The 26,025-nt window shown below is 43.7% G+C and overlaps 1 protein-coding gene across 1 annotated transcript; it reads left to right on the top strand.

Annotated features, from left to right (window-relative positions):
- The first annotated feature begins 3,989 nt into the window (after positions 1 to 3,989).
- Positions 3,990 to 25,817, top strand: LOC126527858 (uncharacterized). Its single transcript, XM_055069285.2, has 6 exons — positions 3,990 to 4,107; positions 4,401 to 4,538; positions 9,403 to 9,541; positions 15,325 to 15,464; positions 18,724 to 18,832; positions 24,611 to 25,817. The coding sequence occupies exons 1-6, from the start codon at positions 4,038 to 4,040 to the stop codon at positions 25,011 to 25,013; spliced, it is 999 nt and encodes a 332-aa protein (XP_054925260.1). The 5' UTR covers positions 3,990 to 4,037; the 3' UTR covers positions 25,014 to 25,817.
- Positions 25,818 to 26,025: the final 208 nt, after the last annotated feature.

Genomic DNA, 26,025 nt, shown 5'->3' with positions numbered 1-26,025 from the left:
AACTACGTTTCAGTGAGCTTGATATGTGTATTTGCAGATAAAACAACAGCACATGTTTATTGGCAGCAGCGTTTTTACGTTATGGTGTATCGTACGTAGAAAAACTATCTGTTGTCTCTAAAAAGATATAAAGTGGCTGGAGCACAAATAATTTCCGAGTTGTGAGATTTGTTGCCCAAAGTTCATACATGAGCGAATAGGTAATTTTCTCTCACTGTAAATCTGCCCTCGAGGAAATAGCGCCACGAGTGATTTCGAATGTTGTGCACTTTAACTTCCATAAAAACTCCAAACCTAACCTCTTGCGACGTTTTTTCGCAATAGGATAAATTTTCACAACAGTCAAAACCGGTGTGTATAGTAAGCAATGAGGTAGGGGATAAACTAGCTGCCATGTCGTGTATCAGCTGCTTTCTGGCCATCAGATTCCTAGCGTGCCCAATGTACCTTCGACATAAGTTAGCCTACTGGACGACGTGTGCGATGTCACTATCTCACAGCACTGATAATTTCTGCTTCGCTTCCTTGAAAATAGCAAAGCCGACCAATCTACTATTGTCCAGACACGTTCCTGCACTGATTACGATGGAGATGGCACTTGCGCGCTCTACATCTTCCATCTTATAGAGAAAAACACCTGATCCAATTCTGTGAAGGCTGGAACCACAACTCTTGCGCCGGCAGTTTCCCAAAGTGCCCACAGCATGCTAGCAGCGACCAGTCCATCGTGGTTATTAAAACTCTAACACGAACGTCCTTTGCAGAAAGTACTTAGGCTATGGTCTTCTCCCAGCAAACAGAGATCAGCTTTGAATACTCTACGGGTTTGTCTCATTGACAATGACCTGCTCACGTCTTTGTGAACAGTAAAATATGTGCGTGTTGATATATTACCATAGCACGATTATGCTTGCGGTATTTTTTCACTTCCTTTAGCTTGGCAACTAGCTTCAGCATAAAATCATTGTTTGGTCTGAATTTCGAGCGCGGATATTTCTTACAAATTTTTTTTTCTGATTTCTTTCACTCAGTTTTTCTTTGTAAACCTTAACACGTGTTAATAGTTGTGTTATGTTGTTGTTTCTTTTGGCTAAGGTATGAAAATAGCTGCATACCGAATGAAGAGAGGTGGGCTGGTTAGGGCTGTTCCTTGAGCTGCAAAAGAGTTTTTAGTGCAGAAAAAATGTTTGACGTAAACCGGAGAGGAGACAAGCACAGCGTTAGACTTCAGCTGACAAATATTAATCAACCCAGGACACGCATAGGGACCTTCATGTGCGTGAACAAATGCGCAGGCAAATGAGTAAGCGAACGCGGAAAGATGAGAGCAAAGAACAGGACAACACGGGTGACTAGCCGCCACAAATGATTGACTCGAAGGTTCCTATCACGACATGAAACTTCTTTCTTTCCGAGAGCCAAAGACAGTGTGCTTAAGCACCTAACAGCAGCATTTATGTGCAAGAAGCTTCGGATACATTTCGATCAACCCACCTAGCGGAGCCGTCTGAGCGCAGGTGCATTATCTAAACACGGGAAGCATTTCTATTTGCAGTAGTGGTAAACAAAGCAGATGGCTTCGGCTAGAGTGCTGAATGCGGTCCGGAGCTCCATCAGGTGATAGTTCAGGGATAACGCCGTCTGGCATATGTAGCATTTTTCGCAGGAAAGCGGGATCTGGTGAACCACCACAATCTTAATTTGCAAACTACAAAGCGTGTGTTTAGGTACGCTGCTTATGACTTCTTATTCAGCACTTCTTTTTGATGGGAAAGGTTCAAATGGCCCATCGAGTGAAAAAGCCGGCGGTACCTGCAGCAGCGCAACTGCCCATTGGCTGCTACGCCATGCCACGACCGCGCGAGGTGCGCACAATGCACTTTTCATGTGTTAACGGGCTTCTTTCACGCTCGGAAAAACACTTTCTTGTAGCACGTATTGAGCAACAGTAAGCTGCATCGGGAGTTGTTCATGTGGATCTACAATTCACTCATGGACGTTTTTTGTCTAGTTTTATTATTTGAGAAGTCGAGTCAGCAATTATTACTAGGCACTTACGCAGCATGCAAAAAAAATAATCAGGGTATGTCCATGCGACGGCAAACATCCTTACGTTGGTTCCGTCCAGCTACGCGGCACTTACATGTGTTAAAATCTTGGGGCATGTTACTTGGGAGACCGTGTATAAATATATTCCAGGGTCATATTCATTAGTTGTGTTATGTATACCTGAAGATAATGATGTCGTAATATTAACTGGCCTTCCCACCCTACTTTGAATTTTGCTATTTGCTTCTATATTTCGTATTTCCTCTACTTCTCCAGCCTTCACTGTGTTTCGCATAGCCCTACGTGTAGTAGTGCAACGCCCAATGTACACCCGGCGACAAAACATTACGCACCATGAAATCTGAGAAAAAGCTTATTATCTCCGCTATCTGCCAACGCAGCCTGGTATTTGCATTTCGGGTCTCGACTACAATATGCTCACAACATTGTCATACAGTGTTCCTTGATACTTCTGCGCGCTGCTCGGTACAAAGGTTTACGAATTGGTGCTTGCAGTGCAAAAAAAGCTTTTCATTTACAATAGTTAATAATATTACTGTGATTTTATCAGCAATATTTATTATTATACAGAATAAAAAATTCAAACATTTGTTTTCGGACAAGACAAAAGGACACCGAGGCATTCGACCTGTTCATTATACTTAACCACGCGTGACGACAGACACTAAGACCTCCGAGAGCATAGAGGAAAGTAAGTGTTAATATGTTTAATGCAATTGAAGAAATAAGAAGAAAAAATAGAAACAAAACGCAAGAAAGCGCAATTTTCTACACGCGGAAGTGGCACCCACACCTCCCGCGTTCCTCGTGCCCACGCTCTTCTGGAGCCAGGAAATAAACCAAATGCCATCCTCGTAAAGCGAACTACACGAGCCTCCGTTCCCTTCGCTATTTCCTTCGAAGTCTCACCCCCGCAAGTGAATTCTGAGAACCAGTGTGCGGGCTGCGAATGTTTGGTTCCCGGTAGTTTCTAATCGACACGCCCTCGTTAGGCCGGCCTGCCGTAGCTTTGCAGAGTGGGAGCACTAAACCTACCGTGCACTCTGACGTGGGCATCACGTGTTGGCCCCATACGTTATGGCTGAAGTCGTGCGGCGCGACTTTCTCTTCCAATTATTTTCTTGCTACATCCATTGCGTGGGTGTGTGTGCGCGTGTGTGTGTGTGTTAGGTAACCGCAGGAGATAACTAGTACGTCTAATTTGGAAAGGGCCACTGGTAAATAAATGATCGGACAGGGCATCACAGCAAGGAGACTACATGGTCACAACGAGGAAACCACGGTGTTTTGGAAAGCAGTCAGCCTAGTAGAATGAATAATGGTTTAAAACCAACAAACTGATGAAGCAGCTGATGATTTTCGATTAGATCAAGTGCTGAAAAAGATGAGAGCGCTGACAGAGACTTCACATAAAAAATACTACATAGTCCCTTTCCACTCCTGTTCCTAAGGGAAAATAAACGATTGCAAAAAATGCTTACTTTTTTCCCCATTTGATTCTGATTCCCTATACTTATCTACTGGACCTATAAAGTGGAAAGCTGAATGGCTATCTAAAACCCTTTTTCCAATCGTTTTTTACTATGAAGTCAAAACTATGAATATGTTTTCGCATTCTAGCAGTCGATAGGAAAAGAGCAATCGTGGCTATGAACGCGCCGCATACTAGCAACAACATGAAATGGGCACGCTTTCACATTAATGGTCTTGAAAGCATCTTACGAGCGTTGACAGTAACAGATCGAACAACGGAAAGACTAGGGGCTGGCGCGGCGAACACCGCGCTATCAGTTCGCAATTCAGACAACAAAGGGCGTCAATGGCTTCATGAGTTAAAACTGATGAATTCTTCTTTATCTAGCTATTTTTTTCGTACAAGTGATAGGGCTATAAGTACAAGAGCGATGCGCGCGGCGTCTGGAGTTGTGTTTGTCTCTTGGCAGCACCTTCAGTAAGTGCTTATCAACATGGCGCCTCGGTTTTTTAACGTCGTTGCTGCACTCTGTTGCTTGCTCGTGGGAACGGTGACCGCATGCGGTAAGCAAGCTATCAGGGCTCATAACTAGGAGTTTACGATATTTTGGAATTTTTAATCGTATCAAATACAAAAGTTGTAACGAAGAATATGGTTTGAATATAAACGCGAATACCGAATACTGTTTCGCTTTTGGGTAGCAAAAAAAAAAAGAATTGTAGAACCAACCCCAGTTGCCATATAAGAAAGCGCTTAGCATTATTTCGCAGGTTGTTATTCGTGACACTGTGTTAAGTTGTGTGCAATGAGCACCGCTCCCCTTTCCACCATGCCTTTCTATTCCACCTTTCGACAGGTTTTCCGGGTGCCACTTCCTCAAGCACCAGTTCCAACTGCCATGGAGATGCTGCGATCAGTAGCACAGCGTCCCAAACGACAGCGTCTCCGGCTTCGACCAGACAGACAACGACTCAAGGACCGGTGCCACTGCACGGTGAGGCAGTATCACGCAGCGGTTTTTTACCGCTGTGTTAGACTGCACCATGTATGGGATCGGCCCGCAAAAACAATTAGACAGGCGCAAGAAATCCCCGTTAGTTATAAGATAATGTTGGACTTAATAAAAATAATAAAGAAGGGCGCAGAATTAAAAGCGGAATAGACGAACATCTTTCGTTATTGTTGTCAACAGATTTGAGGTAAAAAAAATGTATGAGTAAATGTAACAAGGCCACATGTAAGCGGCCCTAACATGGCCAGTAACTGTAGTATGTCGATTTATGCATTTCTATTCGTATTTCAACTTGTATGTCCATTTATGTATTTGCCTAGTTATTTATTTATTGGTTTGCTTGTTTCAATACCTGCGATGCACGTAGGCGTTATAAAAGGAAATAGCTAAAGCAGGCGCATATGATAAGATTTTAGCAAATACAATAATCAATAAAATTTATTTAAGCTATGGGTTTTTATGCCCCAAAAATATGATATGATTGTGATATAGCTAAATGCCATGAGCTATGATCTAAGCAATTATATAAAGGCGACTTTGAAAGTTTAGTGGTACTGTCATCAACGATTCTTTTGTCGTCTGCTAAATAGAATGATATCATCGTGACGCACTTCGCTTTCTGGCAACTATTTCATGCGCGCAACACGCATTGTTCCAGCGATGCTTCGCGAGCTGCCGCCACCGTTCAGTGCACCTCCAGTGTGATAAAAAGCTTTAAGGAATAAGAAATGAGAAAGTAAAAGTTCATGTCTGCTTATATACAAATTCAATATACCTATGAAACACCTGTCTACTCAAGATGCTTAATCCCCTGCTTATGAAGTGGCTCCTCCTATAAGGTAATTACCAAGTGCGCACATATTCCGTCGTAAATCATCATCATCGTCAGCCTGTTTCATGTCCACTACATGACGAAGCCCGCTCCGTGCGATCTGCTGTCCTGCGCAAAGCAGTTCCAAACAGCGCCCGCGAATTTCCTAATTGCACGGCTCCACCTAGTCTTCTGCCGTCCTCGACTGCCTTTGCCTTCTCTTGGTACCCATTCTGTAACCCTAATGTTCCAATCGTTATCTAACTGACCCATTACATGACCTGCCCAGCTCCATTTTTTTCTCTTGATGGATCAATTAGAATATCGTCTATACCCGTTTGCTCTCTCATCCAAACCACTCTCTTTCTGTCTCTTAACGTTATGCCTAGCAATGTTCGTTCCATCGCTCTTTGCGCGATCCTTAACTTGCTCTCAAGCTTCTTTGTCAGTCTTCAGTTCTGTGCCCCATTTGTCTACACTGGTAAAAGCTCTGATTGTGCACCTTCTTTTTCAATGATAAGGATAAGCTACCAGTCAGGAGCTGACAATGTCGGCCGTATGCGATACAACCCATCTTTATTCTTCTATGAATTTTCTTCTCATGATCAGGTTTCCCTGTGATTATTTGACCTAGGGAAACGTACTCCTTCAAAGACTCTAGAGGCTGACTGGTGATTTTGAATTCTTGTCCCGTAGACCGGCTATTCATCATTATCTTTTTCTTCTGCAGAATAATCATCAAACCCAGTCTAATACACTCTCTGTTAAAGTCCTCAATCATTTGTTGTAACTTGTCTGCATTGTTGCTGAATAGAACACTGTCATCGGCAAACCGAATGTTGCTGAGATATTCGCCGTCGATCCTTACTCCTAAGCCTTCCCCAGTCTAATAGCTTGAATACTTCATCCAACCATTCAGTGAATAACACTAGAGAGCTTGTGTCCTCCTGTCAGACCACTTTCATTATATGTGTCTTCCTGCTTTTCTTGTGTAGAATTAAGGTAGCTGTAGAACCTGCGTAGATATTTTCCAAGGTATTTACGTAAGCGTTACGTACACCTTGATTACTCAATGCATCTATGACTGCTGGTATCTTTACTGAATCAAATGCCTTTACGCAATCTATAAAAGGATGAAAGCCATATTAAGAGGCTTTGTGTTGTCTGCGGATTTATCGATAACCTGGTTGATGACATAAATGCCATTCATTTTAAGCTATCCCTTCCTGAAGCCAGCCTGTTCCCTTGGTTGACTAAAATCCAGTTTTGTCCTTATATTATTGAACAATATTTTGGTAAATATTTTATATAATACTCGGATTAAGCTAATGGGCCTATAATTTTTCAATTCTTTAACGTCTCTCGTTTTGTGGATTAGCATACTGTTTATATTCTTCCAGTTTTCTGGGACCCTTGAAGTCAATAGACACCTCGCATAAAGAGCCGTCAGTTTTCCAAGCATTATGTCTCCTCCATCTTTGATTGAATCGACTGTTATTCCATCTTCTCCTGCCGCTCTTCCTAGCTTCATGCCTTGCAAGGGCCTTCTGACCTCATCGCTAGTTATAGGAGGAGTGTCTGTATCCTGTTCATTACTGTTTCTAATGGAGTTATCCTGACTCCTCTGCGCACTGTACAGGTCAGTATAGAATTCTTCCGCTTCTGTTACTATATCTTCGAGATTGCTGATGATATTACCCTGCTTATCTTTCAGTGCATACATCTTGGTTTGTCCTATGCCAAGTTTCTTTCTCACTGATTTCATGCTGCGTCCAATTTTACGGCTTCTTCAGCCTTTGTCCCATTCTAGTTGCGAATATCACATATTTTCGCCTAGTTGATCAGTTTTGAGAGTTCCGTGAATTCTATCTGATCTCTAGAGTTGGACACTCATTTTTTGTCGTTTCTCTATTAGGTCCTTTGTTGGTTGCGAGAGCTTGCCTGCTGGTTGCTTTGGTGCCTTGTGTCCCACTTCAATTGCTGCCTCTGAAGCCAGCCAATTTACGGTTTCGTTCATTATCTCTATGTCATCCTCATCTGTCTGTTCTAAGGCTGCATATTTGTTTACATGTACCAGCCTGAATTTGTCTGCTTTTACTTTTGCTGCTTCTAGGTTCACCAGTTTCTTTCGTGATCAATTTTACTCGTTCTCTCTTCAAATTGAGGTGAATCCTAGCCCTCACTAACCTATGATCACTGCTGATGATCATACTAGTAGTAGCAGTAACTAGGGGTTTCTTTTGAGAATTTTTAATGCTGGGAGCCCCTATTGTGCTACTTATATATTTTTCTCACATTTTATGTATCATTCAAAATGTTCAAATTTCAAAATTTTGTCAGTGCATTGTAGCGATCTCCACCGCAATATGTGCATTTGACATGTGCATATTCTCTGTATTTACGCATAAGGATGAACTTTATTTACGGAGGTCGTGCAGTGTCCTCCATATTGCTGCCCAATTTCATTGCGATCAGACATTTAGAATTGATGGGGCGATTAGTTCCGGTCCATCATGATCTCTGAGACACGCTTCAAATTTAGTGGGTTCTTTAATTTTTTTTTATTGACGCACAAAGCTGAACCAAGTCTCCTGTATTTCAGTACCAAAAGTGCTCGTTCTGTTCTATGAAACATTAAACTTGATTGTAGTTTATGCTGTCTTACGAAAATGTCTAAAATTTTTAAGCAATTTGTATATAGATTCAGCGAAGTTTCAATAAAACATATCTACACATCTTGGGAAGTACACCATGCGCGATATACCCCGTAGCATTGCAAGGCATCATCCTCATTGCTTATTGAAATTATTTGAAAAAAAATTGTTATTACACTTTATCGGCGGATGATTTTTTTAGGAGGCAAGCAACAATAAAAGTGCCATTTACAGCATCGCTAGGAAAGTCCTTAGACGTTATGGAAATATAGTCTTAGCTAGATAATAGACAGGGAAGGCTGACGGACATCATGTCTGCCAAATGTATCTTTTGCTGTGCATTGACATTACCGGTTTGCAAAGAGAAATTATAGACCGTTCATTACGCTATTCAGCTTGATTAAACACGCGTGCAAGAGATGATGTGGTTAGCTACGTACCTTACTTGATATAAAACTACTCGATAAAACTACTTTACCGTTCCTAAAGAACGGTTCGGAAGTCAGAATTTGATAAAAAGCGCCTCAAGTCTGCGGCGAACTAAGTTTACGCGTGGTGACATGAAAGAACACCGTGTTCTTGAGCACAAAGCTTCCCATGCGCACAGCTAGACTCCATGTATGCCCAGGGCGTGGAGTGTTCGACTGTATATATATATATATATATATATATATATATATATATATATATATATAATCGATTGCTCCATACCGAGCACTGCTTGTCAAGGGTGACAGCTCAATTGACGTAACAGTAACAGCACCGCTGGGCAACTGCCCTCCGCCCAAATCACGATGGACTGAGACGGATTGCAGTGGCTGGCTATACGCTATAGCTTCGAATCGCTATAGGCGTTGTATGTAGACCGTGCAAATGGGTCCGGAGCTCTTCACTCGCGTTGTGACTTCAAAACTTTCGTCCAAGACTGCACGCGTGGACAGAAAGCGCAGCACTTGCCTTGAAGGCGCAAGTGTTGTGCTTACCACTGTCGACCTGTGATTGCTTCTTCAACTTGAAGTTCACAAGTTTATTATTGCACGAAAAGTTTGTCGATTTAATATATCGTGAAGAAGGGACATACCAATTCTCGTAGGAGTTGCGAAAATGACTCGGTAAAATACCCAGATTTTTTTAAAGTAATAAAGTGAGAATACAGGAAAGAATGTGTTTTAGAATGCAAAGAATTTGGATTTTCATTAATTCAATTATGCATGCATGAAAGAGCGAAGGTAGCATTTGTAACAGATAAATTCTCGTCAGAATGCCAGATTTTTCTGTAACTTGCTCCATATCTATGCGGCAGAATTTCAGTGAGTAGCTCTGAAGCTATTGTAGAAGTGTATTTGCAGCATGTTTGTTTCCTTGCTACTTTCCCAAAAAGGTGGCAATAGCCGAAGCAGTCGGTGCAGCCCGGAACTCGCCTACCTTTGCTACCATGAGTTGTCCATGAAGTTTGTCATCGACCGCTGGATTCCTCATCCAAGGGAGAGCGATGAGCTTTTCCTGCCCTTCTGCCATAAGTAAGTAATTTGTAATTTAATATTATAACTACAGATCCTGGTTTGAAAAGCTGCCTGAAGCAAGAGCGTTTCAGCGAGATATGCGACTCGTTGACAGTAGTAGCGGCCGGGGACTTTTTTTTACTTTGTTTTTCGCTTTTCTACTGGCACTCGTTCGCACATTATGATTGTCGTCTAAACTCGTAAGCAGGTAAAATTTTTATTCACAAGGACAAGATGAACAACAACAGCTACAAGCGTGGCCAGTCATTGGTGACTTGGCACCGGTGCATCACGACCTCTGACGCGCGAACCTCGATAGCGTCAAGTCTAGGGCTCGGTGCGAAGAATAGGAACAGGGCAAGCACACTTAAGCTTCACTCTAGCGCCCAATCACCGTTCCTCATCGCGCAACCTACACCTTGTTTACCGATACATGCGGCTGTGGAGAGCAAACATAGCGTATACGATACGTCAGACATTGAAAAGGTGCACATTCCTTTCTTCTATTACACGCATACAAGCAGTAAACAACAATAAACAACAGCATAAGGAGAGGGACACAGACAACAGCACTAACAACGAAGTGTCTTTGTTCTAACAGTTAGCATATATATATACTCTGCCGCTATCTCAAAGCACAGAAATAACAGAATTTAGCTTGCGCAGGGACGAAAATTGCAATTAATGTGATACTAGGGCAATCTCCTTCGGAAGGAGAGAAATGGAGGGAAGGCTTACACATGCTTCGCCGCCAATGTAAATGTGGAAAGCTTCGGAAATAAGACGCGCGTGGTCATCGCGGTATTTTGACAGATAGGTCACATCTTTAAAAGACGGATTGCAGCCGAATTCATTGCCATGCAGTAATATATGACTATCTCTAGCTCGTTTTTGAACGCTCACGGCAAATGGTTACGGTTATCCCATATATGCACCAGGCTGAGCATAATCTGAGAAAGGTTGTCAGCAGGGCAGGCGTTAGGTTGCTGTTCACTGCCAGAAATAAGTTAGCTAGCCTCTGCCATCCAGTCAATCGGGTGAGCGCGAACAACAAATAACGTTGTAAAAAGCAGCATAGACAGAGGTTTGTTGGTAACTTTTGTGACTGTGTGGTTTATAAGATTCCGCTTCCATACAAGCGTTTTTACATTGGTCAAACGGGGCGATGCACAAATAACCGCATGCACGGAAACTCAAACAAAGTTCAAAAACCAGCTAGAGATGGTCAATAATCACTGCATAGCAATGAATGCGGCTGCAAGCCGTCTTTTAAAGATGTCACCTATCTTTCAAAATACCGCGATGACCGCCTACGTCTTACTTCCGAAGCTTTTCACATTCATATTAGAGGCGAAGCATGTGTAAGCCTTCCATCTATTTCTTTCCTTCCGAAGGAGATTGCTTTCCTATCGCATTAATTAGAACTTTTGCCCCTGCGCATGCTGAATTCTGTTGATTATGTGCTTTGACATAGCCTCAGAGTATATATATGCTTGCTGAAAGAACAAAGACACTTGATTGTTAGCCAGCTCTGTTGTGTGTGTCCCTCTCCTTGACCTGTTGTTTAGCGCTATTTACTGCTCGTAATCATGAACCAACCAGCCCAAATGCGACTCTTCTTTTACATGTCAGCTGAAAGAATGCTGTCTTTTCATCACCGTTCGAATGAAGTGAATCATGCTTGCTCAATTCATACGGCAGTGATAGATTGAGAAGAACTTATGGCTTAGGAGCTCGAATACTTTATACTAATTTGTGAAAGTTGCAAGAAAATGAGGTTACCTCGCCATGGGTACAGGTTTGCAGATTTGGAACTACAGGGAAGAAAAGACACGTTCGAAAACCAGCAATGATGCCAGATATTAGACGATAGTAGTCGCTGTTTACTTACAGACGTGTATCAGCCAAAAATTGCTTGGCTGTGCCCGACTTCCTGCTTGTTTGTTTCGTACGTCGCTGTGATCAATAGACACCTGACTAAACAAGTGTTAAGCAAACAAGTGTTAACCAAGTGACTAAACAATTTCCCCCAAGAGACACCTGCGAGAAGAAGAATGAAGACAAAACAATTAAAGAAAGAAATCTCCCCAAGCACTAGACACACAAACACAACTTCCGAGACAGTCATTCATCAGACAAGATGTATAAATCACCTTATGCTGCCAATCTGCCTCATTCATCTTCAACTTGACCACGTCATCTACGAATTAGATGCTATGCAGAACCACTGTAATTATGGGGTAATTCACTCACTAGATTCATAGAATACCAGCGTGCCCTCGTTAAAAGCACAATAGGGTCTGGACACCCTATTCTACCACCACCGTATGTGAGCTTATCATTATTTCACAAGTTCTACACAGGTTCTCTTCACCACGTGCCTTACATGATACCACCCTCACAGAAATCGTTGTGCACAGGCCATAAGCTAAACATTGCTCGCCCAAATACGCGTACACTGTCGCCTCATTGCAAGACCTTTATTGCGATAGCAATCGTATGGACACTGCAGGCGCATTTTCACCACCACCGTGATGTCCCGTATAAAATCCAAGGGCAACGAGACAGTCACCGCGCGTCGTATGCTGTGTGTTACAATGAAACCAGGCGAGGAAAGCCGGCGATCGCGGCTCAATCTGGCGCGCAAGAAGCAAGAGAGCGGTGAGCAAACGCGCCGTCTTCCGTCGCGCGAGAGGCAGTTGGAGGATGGGAGGGAGGGAGGAGGGGCGGCGTTGGGCTCCGGCAGCGACTGCGCGTTTCGCCACCGTGCGCAAGGGGAAATGACAATTGCGGCTTAATATCGCGCGCCATATGTATAGACAAGGTGGAAGGGAAGGAGGTGGCTTCGACTCCGCCAACAAGTCCGTACTTTGCACGGCTGCGCGCGGTGAGGCGCGCCGTATCTTGAAAGCGATCTGCACACGGATCATACCTTGTTCGCCTCTGCTGCCGCGCATGCTCACAACAGCGTTTTGACAGCGAGTGTCCGCTCTCATCTCGTGTGATGTGTTCATGTTTGCTTGGGCGCGCTGACACGATGCTCGTTATTAAGGATGACATGCTTTTAGGTACCGTTGCAGGAGACCTTCAGGTAACCTTGAGTCATAAGCCAGAGTCGTTATCGGAGCACTCAAACGAGTTCATCCGGCCAATCAGTGAAAACTTAAGAAAATGCGGTCCCTGGCTAGCACACTCAGAATTCTGCAAACTGGTTCGTATCTCACTCGTCGGTCCCGTAACAGGGTAGACACTCACCACTCACAGCCGTGCCATAAATGTCGTCACGACTCATGCTCTTTTGATCACACGATCTGGCGGTGCCCAGCTCTTAACGCCTCTCCACCAATCATAAAATATCAATAGGAGGGACAAATCAATAGCAGCAATCTTCACATTCAAATCCAGGCTGTCTGGAGGGCTCCCGACATATCGGCGCGGCTTTGTCTCCCGGTCCCATCGTGGGTGGAAGCACCGACTTGATCAGGGGGAGTCTTCGGCTCCCGTAGATCTCAGTTTCTCAGTACTCAAATAAAGTTCTGATGTCGTGTCTAACCCCTAACCCTTTCTATAAGACCGCGTTAGATGAGCTAGTTACGGCCCAAACAAGTCACAAAACATTGTTTTCAAGTTCTTCCTAAGCTGTAAGTCCTAGTACGCTGAAGTTTTATTTGTCATTCCCGACAACGACGTTCCAAAGGCCGAGATGCTGGACACCATTTACTTCCCTGTCAGTTCCGTCGCGCGGGTTTGGCGTGGATGGATGAATGGATGGATGTTATGAGCGTCGACATTGGGATGGGGTGGTGGGTCGCGCCACGAAGCTCTTTCTATTATACTGCCTAATGTCCTACATAGGTTAAATAAGAAAAATAAAACACTATGAACCCCCACAACCAAATTTTTTCACCCCCTATTGTGAACTTTGCTTTTGTACGTCTCCGTTTTTTACGTTTGCCCACTTCCACCAATCTTCCAGTCGCCTCCTACTAATCTCTATTGCGGCTCTCGCTGAACCCTAGGGCTTTAAGGAGGCCAATGGTGCCTAAATCGACCGCTGTGCAGATGTCTTTACATTCTAATAAAACATGCTCCATTGTTCCCCCAGCTTTATCGCAGCAAGCACATGCTTCTTCTTCCTTCTTATATCTCGCTTTATGGGTGCGTGTTCTAAGACATCGGGATCTCGCTTCGAAAAGTAATGAGCTTCCATTTGAGTTATCATAAAGTATTTCTTTCCTGATTTCGTTATTTCCTCTTAAGTAGTTACTCATGGCAGGTTTCTTTTCAATTGCCGCCACCCATGAGATTATTTCAGCCTCTCCGACTTTTCGCTTGACGTTCTTTGTTCTTAGTTCTTAGCTTCTCAGTTCTTTTCCTTTAGTGTGAATTAGTGTTTTTCCTGTACAGATACCTCAACACTCTCTCAGGTCATTTTCTTTCATCCATATTCCTCAGTCATTCTTCATATTCAATTTTACCGTCAGCTTCCTTCACTTCAAAATTAGCCCTACCCATATCACCTTGCACAGCTTCATTTGTAGACTTCCCGTGAGCGCCCAATGCGAGGCGTCGCACAGACCTTTGGTTCCCATGGAGTCTTCATTGTATCCCCAATTTCTAGCAAACAACCGCATTTCCAAAAGTAAGTCCTCGAACAATTTCACCTTTCCACATACACCTTGTACCTATTGTATCCACATAGCGCTCTGTGCTTCATTATGGCTGCATTTCTCTTCCCCTTTACTGTTATTGCTTTTTCCTGTGTTTTCATATATCTATTGCCTTCGTTTATACATATACCAATGTATTTACATTTTCTTACCCGAGGTATTTCCTGACCCTGTATTCCCACTGCCTGTTCACTGTTTCCATTGAGTACCATAACACCTGATTTTCTAAAACTAGATTTCAAACCTAAATACTTGCCTTGCTGTCCACAGATATCAAACTCCTGTCCAGGCGTTGCAAATCTCTTTGCTTATTAGCTAGCAACACAATGTCGTCCGCATAAAATAAACCTGGAAGCTCGCGTCGAGGGATGGCGCCAGGTTGCGTGGCGCCTCCTGTAGGCGCTGATCTTTTTTTCCAGTTTTTTTCAGTGAGCTCGGTCTCCCTAGCGTCTGTCGCTGCCTGTTGCGCCACCTTCAGTCGGTTTTCGTCTAGCTGGACAGCGTCCATATGCACCAGTGGAAAATACGGCGTGGTTTGGTGGAGTGTGCCGTTGCCAACATGCACTAAACTCATTTTAAAACTATGGCTAATATCGCCGCCACCCAATATGCTTTGACAGCTGCCATTTCATGCTCAGAGTTACTCTCAATTCTGGGATAGCCAGCAATTTTTTCACTTAGTAAGCGAATGTTTCCAAGCTTACGTGACCAATAAAACTGCTATCCTCACTTCATATAGCTTTCTGCTATGTTGCTATCGCAATCAATGATTCTCCTTTCGGAGGAAACTGGACTGTTTTCACAGCAGCGCAGTGGCAATGCTTGCCCTCCCAAGTAACTGAAATTGCTAATTCATCTGCTTCAATGGTTGACAGAACAGTACTTTGTAAATAACATTGCAAGAAGCGTCTTCTCCAATTTCTTGTGTTTTGGCGTTTTACCCAATAGATCCCAGGGGCGCTTCTAGAAATAAAGTGGAAGTGCGAAGAACTGCCCAGTGCACACAAGTCGTTTCGTGTGTACATACGTGCGGAATCTGCACTGCATGTGCATTAGCCTGAACAACTGACAACAGCTGTTAGCACTACTCAGCGGCGTATGCAACACACTTATGAAAACTTTTATTTACAGACCCGAGGACTTCCCGCTCCACCCTCAGTGCAAATTCTTCTACTCGGGCTGTTTCGAAAGTGAAAAGCGACAGTTTCGTCTGCACGAACAGGGCTACGACTTTCTTCAGTTCATGAGCACCAAGCTTGATATTTGCGTCTGTGAGTATTGCCGCACTTTTATTGTGTGTTCACAGAGCATTGTAGTGTGCGTGTTTGTATTTGCATCCCTTGAACTTCACCTTTATTTTCCCGTCTGAACCGATTTACTCCCTGTTGCTCTGTGCGTTTGTGAGTCTGTCACTGGCATGTCAGATGTTTGTTCAGGTGTCCCTACAACTTGGTATACCTGCACTTGAAATAAGATCAAATATGGGTGCAGGAATGGGAGATTTTTGACGCCAAATCTACTACTAATAGCATATTGAATGCTTTTCGAATTGCTTTCAAATAAAACAACAGTCGTTGTCACAATTAATTTCAAACGATATTCATATGCCAGTACTGAAAATTTTAGCAAGTTTCTGTCATAGCTTTGCACTTTATAAAGCTTCGTTCATCGAAAATCTGAATGGTCCATTCGAAATGAATAGGCAGTTTGTTCGCATGGCCATATTTTTCAGACACTTCGGTTGATCGCATCGTAGAAAAAAAAAGAAAGCACAAGCGTTGCGCCCTGATTGACATCTAAGCAAGGGTTCTTTCTTTTTGGTTAAAACTTGGAATTTCGGGTGATCCGCAATTTTCGAACACCGAAAAAGCGTTAGGAAAATGCGACAAAACTGAATTTTCTCCCTAAGTGTGCTTTTTGGAACAGGTAGTAAATGGGAGTGTTAACAAAATTAATGAACGCTGCCAACGTTGTATGAGCCTGTGCTCATAGACATACAAAATTTGTAATAATGTTTATCTATGAATATGATATATGCTTTCTTTTTGTTAAAGAGTTAAGCAAAAACGAGCATATATAATATATTCACCGTCAGCCAGCCAGAGTGAACGACAGCTTTCTGCTTTTTCACTAAACACGTTTACTTGAATGCGACAATGGCTATTGTATCGAATTTCACGCACATTGCGTGCATGCAAACGGCGGTAATCTGCTCGGAAATTAACGCAGTGTTCACAATTCTTCTTAATTGAGAAAATCGGCTTTGGACGTTCACAGGACGTTTACTCACCTATGTCACGCACAAAGAAAGGGTGGCAGTGTGGCCTGGTTGATGTTCCATAAGTCTAAATGCGTGGCATAAACCAGTAAAATATGACTGCGACAGATAAAGTAGACAGGTCGGACAGGTCAATAATCAACACAAAAATTGTGAGAATTCGTAAGCTGTTGCACGTCAACAGAGATTTGCAAGACAACCAATTGCATCACCGCTATGGCGAGTACATACACCTGTGCTTTAATGTAAAGCCTTTCTTTGTAGTACAGAAGTGCAAAAAAAAAAAAAATAAGAAGGTATTGGCAAACATGTATCTATTCGCTGTTTTCCTTTGTGTGATTTCCTTTAAATGTTTAAATAGTGCCTACCGACGTGAACTTTTCATATACGAGTCCGTTACATATATCTTGTGAGCTCCTGCCTTTGTATTTATACTATTTCACTGGTAATATCGCTTGTTTAAAGACATGTGTGACCAAAAGGCGCCATTGCATGAGTTAATGTTTTGTGAAAGTTACAAAAAATAAACGAGCTTTGCGTGCTGGTGGATAGGGAAAAAATGCCCATAGCAGGGCCGCGTGAAATTATTGCAAAATACTGCGCATTTGTATGCCTTACAGCTACAGATAAACATCAGTTTCACTCTTACTAATTTTTCCTACTATGGCATAGTGAGCTCTCTCAAGCATGACCGTTCCTACGACGACGGACGAACGTATGAGAAGCGACGACTCTGAACATCGCGCGCAAGGGTAAATGTTGCCCCGATTGCATCGTGCGTGGTGCGACAACAGCGCCATGTAAGCATGCAACACATGCAGGATCGAATGATAGTTTCTTCCCTCTACACACGGATGTCAAAGTGAGGAGTGTGGGTAGTATACTTGCAAAGATACAAGCGATACTGTTAGAACATGTTTTCATTACACCGGTTGTAGCGAGCCATCGCATTGAAGGCTTTTTACAGACGGCTTCTCGTCAACACAATAGATGTCTCAAAAGCAAAAAGAAAAGGCTACACATACGCCACGGTGAAAATAAGAACAAAAAAAAAACAAGAACAGAATACATCCCGAAATTCTAGAGACAACAGCTGGGAGCGGCAGTTCAAGTGGGCGAAACTGGCATACGCATGACATAGGACTGGAGCAAGCCTCACTATATCGCAGATAGAGACCTTTCATTGTCCATCTAACAATCAATTGTCAAGGTGGCTTGGCGGTTATCGCGTTGCGCTGGTAAGCGCGAGGTCAGACGTTCGATTCCCGCTGGGGAATGGCTGCATTTAGGTGGTGGTGAAATGCAAGTTCGCCCGCGTGCTTAGATTTAGTTACCCAAGTGGGCAAAAATCATTGTGGAGCTTCCCCCCCGTATACAGTATGCCTCGCAATTTGCCCTGGTTCTGGCACGTAAAGCCCCCAGAATATTTTAAACCAGACTGTTGGACGAAAGGTTCAAGTAAACCGTATTTGTGACTTGCCACGTTACTTTTGCCCGATGTAAACGACTCACAAAGTTTCACCCGCAGAACTGCGATATGTGTTTCGAAGTTGAGGCTACAGAATGAGGGTTGGTATTCTCGTAAAATGTTTCGAAGCTTTAGACAAAAAGTTGCCAAATACCAAAATTTCCTAAAAAAGCATTGGCTAAACTTGAACGTAATTTTTTTTTTCAATGCAGCTATTGAATAGGTTCATTGGCTGGTGAATATGAGACTTTCTGCTTCACGTGCATTTAGGTAGGAAAAGCGCAGTTGGGCCAGAGCTCAAGGTTTCTTTAGTTTCATCTATTTCCTTCCTTGAAGTGAACACTCTTGTTTTCAAGATGCTTTCTATTTGTGTCAATGCATGATGTGTAAGCACTGAACTAAATTGTGAATGACTCATTGATCATTACCTTTACTTGTCTAGGGCCACCAATTCCGAACACTTTTCGACACGAACAAAAATAAGACGACGACTTTATTTCTAACTATAGAGAGTACATTCCTAATAATAAAACAGTGAGATGTTTCGACTTAATCAATTTTCCCACACTGAATTAATGAGCAGTTTGCTTATCAATCAAGGCTGAAACTTGGCTAGAGAGTGTCAGGAAAGCGTAGAGTCCCACTACAGAAACCAAATTAAACGAAAACATATTAGTGACTCGGGGCACTTGTGTAAACATTGCCAATTGAACACACTACCATATCGCAGCATTAGCCTACAGAATCCGTATATTTAATGCTTTTTTCACTTCCCATTGTCCAGCTCCCATATACCTCGACCACTGTGTTGACCTCCCCGTCCTGAGAAAGTGTGCTCTCAAGAGGCCTCGTGCTGCTCAGCCTCTGCGCGACTTCAGAAAACAAAGCTTTGCGTGAGTATATCGACCTAACAGAACCACCCTAAAAGTGTTTACACCTTTTGGGGCGTATCTTTGTCCTACAACGACAATCGTCGCCTGCATTGCTTCCTTTCGTTTCTAGCAACCTCGGCGCTCCTTTGTTTCCAGTTAATAATCCTATGTCACGCTGATATTGCACTTTACGTTCATATGATCTGCAAGTAAGGAATGCGGAACGTTATGGAAATAAAAGGCGCGCACGCAAGATGGACAACGATTCTTGCTGTGTGATAAAAAAAATACGCTTGAAAAGAGTTAAACTGCTTTTATAATGTATGGTAGCTGGCACTGGGCAACATTGTAAATATTTTGACACACGTGCGTGTAGCGGTTTTTGTTCCACGCTTAACACCCTTAGCATTGAGGTTGCGGAAATTTTGTTGTAGACCACAGTGAGCTCGAACTACACTTGTTGTAAGAGAAAGCGTAGTTGAAATGTTCATTATTTTAAACATGCTGATGTGCGTTTCAATGCATGACGAGACAGAGTGCGATAGTTATAACAGTTCAATACGAGGAGTTTTTGCGTTGTCCGTTTCAGCTATCGTCTTATTTGCTTCCCACAAAAGGTTGCCGTGAAACGAAACTTAGTTTTTCCCCATGAACAATATGACCTTACCCCTTAAAACGAGCAGCTGTTAGCCGTGGAACGCAATGAACACCCTTTATATTTCCCATAGTGGTGTTAAAATGCTTAGCATGTTATATCCTAAGAGGCCAAAAAACACTGAAACCAAGGACGATATAGGGGAAATTACTTGTGCTTAATAAATAAAATAAAGGAACGATAAAATAATGGAAATGAAAGTGGATGATATGACAACTTGCCGCAGGTGGGGAACGATCCCACAACCTTCGCATTTAGCGTTCGATGCTCTACCAATTTATTTCATTTATGAATCACAAGTAATTTCCCCTATGTTGTCCTTGGTGACAGTTTTTGTTGGCTTCTTATAAAATGATTAATAAAAATTGGGCCTCTCATTTTACCCCCTTTTTTCTCGTTTAGCATGTTATAGTTCGTTGTGCAGCGGCAGGAGTCAGTGAAGGGAGGTGTTCTTTGTTGAGGGCTAGTTGGCGAAAGATCGCAACCGCTGATCGGGCGCGAACACACATGGATAAAGGCACTCGTCTTGTCTGCCCTTATTTGCGTATACATCCGTTAGTTCCTTTCAGCCATGCAGCCAGTGCAAGAAGTCGCACTACAGAAGGGATAGAAGAAAAAGAGATGTAGCCACTCGAAGGAGAACCTAAATGTACTTTGAATTTGGTGTGCATTAGTAAATTACCATTCTAAAATACGAAGGAAGCGATTCTTACCGCGCAAATAGGACACTACGTTGAGGAAGCGCGGAAGCAGCAACGAGCGAAGTGACCTTCGTGCTGTCCATCGCTTCAACGCTAACTCAGCGGCGAGAACAAAGCGCCCATACATCTATGAGTCGCCGGCGCCGTCCGTGCGTCTGCACGCTGCAGATCGGTTTGAAGATAATGCGCGTGCGGCCTTGCAACACGAAGTTGCTGGCAGAGTGCAACGCCGCCGACCCCCTCTTACCACTCCCACCGGCCCCATGCACGCGACGAAAGACAGCGCGCTGGCTCCCCCAGTTTCCTCTTGTGCATGCGCAGGAGGTTGAGCGCGATCGGTGGCTCACCGTCCCACACTTTCACTCGCACGTACAGCATACGGGGCTCCGGAACGATGCTATCGCCCTTGGACTTTATACAGAACAGCGAGGTGACAACGATGGAAGAAATGCGCCTGAAGTGCCCTTATAATTGTTATCGCAGTGATGTAGGAATGGCACCGATGCGCTTGCGCGTAGTCCGTGCCCCCGAAGGGAAACGTCAATGTAATTTTTGTTTTCTGGTTAAAGATGAAACGTATTCCGGAAAAAAAAAACTCAGATACTCAATTTTCAGGAACTTTCACTCTGCGGGAACGGCACAAACAGGAAGAAAATATTAACTGAACCCCTTGGACGTTACACTAGCACTGGTTTTCGTGTTTCAGTGCAAATGCAGTTGGTCAAAGGGCTAACGATAATCAAAGTGCGTGCACCGTAAACAACATTCACTGCAGGTGGGAGAGCTAGAAAATTGTACTGTTTGCACAGTAAATCCTAATGCTTCATCATGAAACATTACCGCTGACCTCACAGCAGTGAATTCTCCGAGTCGACCGTGTACTTAGATTTAGGTGCACGTTGAAGATGCCCAGGTGGTCGAAATTTCCAGAGTCCTCCACTACGGCGTGCCTCATAATCAGAAAGTGGTTTTGGCACGTAAAACCCCATAATTTTTTCTCCGAGTCAAATCGCACACGAATTTTCGGGAAAACACCACACTTGGCTCTCATCGTATAAACAAACAAATAAACAAACACCTGGATGATCGCAGAAAATCTAATTGGCACGAAGCATGTAGTTACGGATTGTGCGATAATTATTCTAATTTATCAGTACAGTATAGTTGCCACTCAAACAGCCATTACGATAATTTTGAAAAGTATTATTTAAACGTTAATTACACCGAATGCATAAATCCGCGTATTTTTCTGCATCTTATTTCATCCGCGTGTCTGCGCACGGCATGTTATTTCAGTTATTTTTGGAAAGTATAAATACTTATTATTACTATCTTAGAGAACTTGCTGAAGCCATTGGTTAAGGGAAAAGCTAAGGCTACATCAACGTAAAAGAAACGTTATTCTACGAGGTCAACGGGACAAAATACCTGAACGTGACAAAAACCTTTATTCGCACAAAGTATAACCCGCATGTTCAATGCATAATTGAAAATGTGCATTGAAATGAAAACACAACAGCAAAACGCAATTAAAATGAAAACTAAGAACTGGAAATGTTAGACATGGTAAGATACTGGTAATTATCTCACGAAGATCATCGCGCTACGGAGTAGGCGCAGAGCGCGGCAATAGCGTTATACATCAATTGCTTGGTAATTGCAATGCTAAGTGCTAAAAAAAAGAGACCAGGCATTAACAATTAAGCTCTGCCATCTACGATAAGCCATAAGTTAAGAGACGATGAATGGTGTGTGACCCCTAACATGATTTACATAGAAGAAAAGCAAATTTTTATTGCACATAAGTACCACAATATCAATGGATCACAATGTAGAAAAATGCCGGAAAAAAAGTTCGGCAGCATGTTACACTCCCGTAACATGTGCAGGCGAAGGCCCGCTTCACACGTGGTAATGCATTAAGTTATACGATCATCGGTCTCAGGACTTCTTGCAAGACATAAGGAGCCGCAATGTGAAGTAAACGTATGGCGCTGTAGCTCGACCTCCTCAAGGAGACATGCGAGTGCTTAATGCACTACATAAAGGCTCTTTCTCTCTTCCTTCCTTTTCTTTCTTTCTTTCGTTCCTTGTTTCAGTCTTTCTTTCCTTCGTTCTTTCTTTCTTTCGTTTCTTCATTGATATTCGGTGAATGCGTCTTTGCTTGCTTACGCGGGCATGGGCAATTCCTACCCACCCTGGTTGCTCAGTAGATATGGTGTTAGGCTGCTGAGCACGAGGTCGGGAGCTCGAATCCCAACCACCGCGACCGTATTTCGATGGGGGCGAAATGCGAAAACACCCGTGTACTTATATTGAGGCTCACGTTAAAGAACCCCCGGTGGTCGAAATTACAGGACTTCCCCACTATGGTGGGCCTCATAATCAGAAATTGATTTTGGCATGTAAAACCCCGTAATCTAAACGAGCCATTTCTGATGGCAATACGTTTTGGATAAATGCCTTAGAGGCCACTTTTTTGGGGTATTATCCATTGCAGCTAACCACTTAGGGCTTTCGCCTTAAAATAAAGGGCCACTAGAGAGCGAGATGGTCCAGGAATCAAAATGTTCGAGGCAGAGCTGAAGAAATGCCTGGGGTATATCCTGTGAAAATATTCGGCAACAGGTGAAAAGGGAGGATATGGGCATGTTGAGGTATCGCGCGGCCAATCTACGACCGCTTTCTAGTGCGCCGGATCATGATAATGATTATCTGACATGCCTTTTGAAATTTGGCGGAGACAAATAATCACCTAGCCTGCTTGGTTTAATCAGTTATGCTATAAATGTAGGTCATTGTAGAATTTTAATACAGATATCCTTAATGTTCTTTTCCCTCTGAGCTTCTCTATCTGCATTGTACATATTGTACCTCGTCTACCTACTGTGTAATGTAACGGATCGTATCACAGTTTTCCCTGCTTTTTTCCTACCAATACTCTAAACGTCTCTTGCTTATCTAGCCTGCTGACGGGTTGATGCTGCCGTTCACATTAAATCCACGCGCTCCAGGTCTACGTTATCTACGGGTTTCGCTGCGTCAGTCCCTTCTCATTCCGTTCGGACGCTCTGGGCGGTCTCCGGATTTTTGCCGCACTAAACGCAAGCCTCATATCATTGCGAATACTCGTGCCGCAGACTTGGGCTAACGATGCCATTTAGGGGCAGCCGGGCTCTTGCACCGCATTACATTTGTTGGTTGGACATCGCGCAGAATGGAACGACTGGAGCAAAACCTGCCAGCGCGCGGAATGTCGCAACCCATGTTTGAGGTCAAAAGCACTTTAAGAGACTGAACAATGCGGGTGCAAGCAACGGGTCCGCAATGGAAACAAAGGGTTTAGATTCAGCAATTTGTTCCGCCCAGTCGAATTTATACGCAGGTGCAGCGCTGCATTGCATCTATGTAAAGCAAAATTGGATCGAATCGATGGAGCTTTTCTTTCGTAAGGTCTTTGACAGTGGTCCACCGCCTTCGCTAACAATGTGTCAGATGTCAGCATTCGCCGAAATTCCCTCTTACGAAGAACTGTAGCATTGGACCTATTTTACAATACGGGCCCTGGTTACTTTCGAACACCTGGTGACTCTGCAGAACTTAACCGCCCCCATCATGAAGACGGGAATATATAACGAACCATTCCATACTCGGATCATGTAGCATAGGTTCTGTATGCCAATCTGCAACTTCTGCGTGAGAAAGGCCACTGCACATTTAAGACATCTATGCTGTAGGGAACAAGTAGGGGACATTTTTTCTTGAGGGGGGGTGGGGGGGGGGGGGCATGCTTAAGACGTAGTGGTGGACTGCCGTACTGCTCTCGTGCTTGCTCACTCTGGGTTACATCGATGTGTCGAAGCGCACCGTTATATTTCATCATATTGGGGAAAGTTGGTGTGACATTGACAGTATTACGTAGATCGCGAGTAGGCGAAGACAAATCAGAGAGCGAGAACGCCCAAGGCAGATGACTAGCAACCGATGTTATATCCCGACGCATTATATGGTAAATGCAGAGTGAAATTAACTAAACAGGCGGCAAGAATAAACGTTCATTGATTGTCACCCTCTGTTTATTGCGTTTGGCGTGTGCTTCCTGTGGGCGAAAAAAAGATTCTTGCTCACATATTGGCACAGCTTTTGACAGGCCTCCTTCTTCCATCCATGGTTCTTTCACGTGCAGCGAAAGCACGGTACACGAGCTTTCCTGCACTTTGGCCACACCTAAACACGGCCGCGAAGTCGCGCTTAGAAGCGCAACATCATAGCTGCTTAGCCACCTCGGTCCTTTACTCAATACGCCAGAATAAAGTGTCTTTTGTTACTGGAATGCCCTTAAACGTTGTTTGCTTTGTCTTGTCTTTGCATGCTTGCGTTGGACGTTATCGTAAGACCGAATTTATCTATAACGCTCACTTTGTGTCACCTGGTTTCGAACAGGCTGGTCGAGGAGTTCAGCGCGTGCATAAACAGGGCACTGGAAAAGTGCGACAACGCTACGGATGCCGAAAACCTCGACATAGTCAAGTTGGTGTTGACTGCCACCAGCAACCTCAACTGGTTCGACGAGGACGCAGAGCCCGAGCTGACCACGCCCGTACCCACAACGTCGCAATCCACCGAGGCGCCTTCGACGACCAAGTATACCGAGGCCAGCACTCAGGTAACGACTGTGAACACGACGCCCCAGGAGCAGACGTCAACGTCGTCTGCGACAACAGTGGAAGCCTTTACGGTGACTGCACAAACGCCAGCGGCTACAAAACCGCCTCACAATAGCGCACCCGCTACGAAAGCACTGGGAGTCCTTGTTCTGGTCGCACTTGGCTTGCTCATGATTTGAGCTGAAGGTACTTAGAAATTTTAAGAGGAGTGTCACCAAGTGCACGCGTGATCTGCAATTGTGATGAGCGAAAAAGTGGAGGACACTTTCATTTACACCAGTGCGGTCTTGTGGAGAAACTACAGGGCTCGGTTTACTTCAAAGTGTAATTTTGAGAACTACGATTAGGGGCTTGGGATGGTCGTCATCATCAGTGTGTGTTCTAGGCGAATTCTCTCGGCAAAAGTTGACATACTTGATTGCACGGTCTGAACGTTATAAATATCAGTGCTTCTATTTAGTAGCTATTTTAACTTGTCCAGCCGACGATAAACTAAGTGTTCTGCTTGTCGCGAGCGTTCTGACAATTGATACGTTCCGGCGTACTAATGTATGCTTGTCAACGATAACCTAAACACTCCTGGTAGTGATTCCTATCTGTTTTGTTTAATGCTGCTGTAATGACACTAATCATTCGTTAGACGAAGTAAAGAAGTATGAGCTAGTAACAAAGTAGGGAAGCACTGTTATAGTAATGTTCTATAGGGTTCTTTGTGAAGAGGACAGTGTTACTGGACGCAGGTATTCTACATGCAGTGAAAACCGGATCCTAGCTTAACAGGATGCGCCCGGAGTGCGAAAGCGACGATCTGTCAATGCCCGTATACCTGAATACTGTAATGTGCAAGATGAACTGCCAATTTACTTAGTGAAATGTTTCTTTTACATCCAAATAAAGGAAGAAGATGCAAAACAACCAACCATTATGCATTCTGTTTCGTGCGTGATTGCAATATGTAAAATACACTTGGGGTGTTGTGCTGACCTTGTCTATTTCATGGATTTGCGCTCTGCACATTGTCCTTCATGTTCTCAACTGCCGCATAATGACGCAGTTTATTCTTATGTACACAAAGTTGTGAAGGCCTAATAAACGTGAATTGGGCCTGTTAAAAATAATGAACCACTTGTCCCTGGCTAGCGTCCGCTTTGAGACGCCGACGGCCGCTTATGCCACATCTACCTAGAAGTC

The sequence above is a fragment of the Dermacentor andersoni genome, chromosome 9 (assembly GCF_023375885.2).
Source record: "Dermacentor andersoni chromosome 9, qqDerAnde1_hic_scaffold, whole genome shotgun sequence".
Taxonomy (NCBI): Eukaryota; Metazoa; Arthropoda; class Arachnida; order Ixodida; family Ixodidae; genus Dermacentor; species Dermacentor andersoni.
The sequence above is the reverse complement of the archived record's forward strand: the minus strand, read 5'-3'. Positions and strand labels throughout refer to the sequence as shown.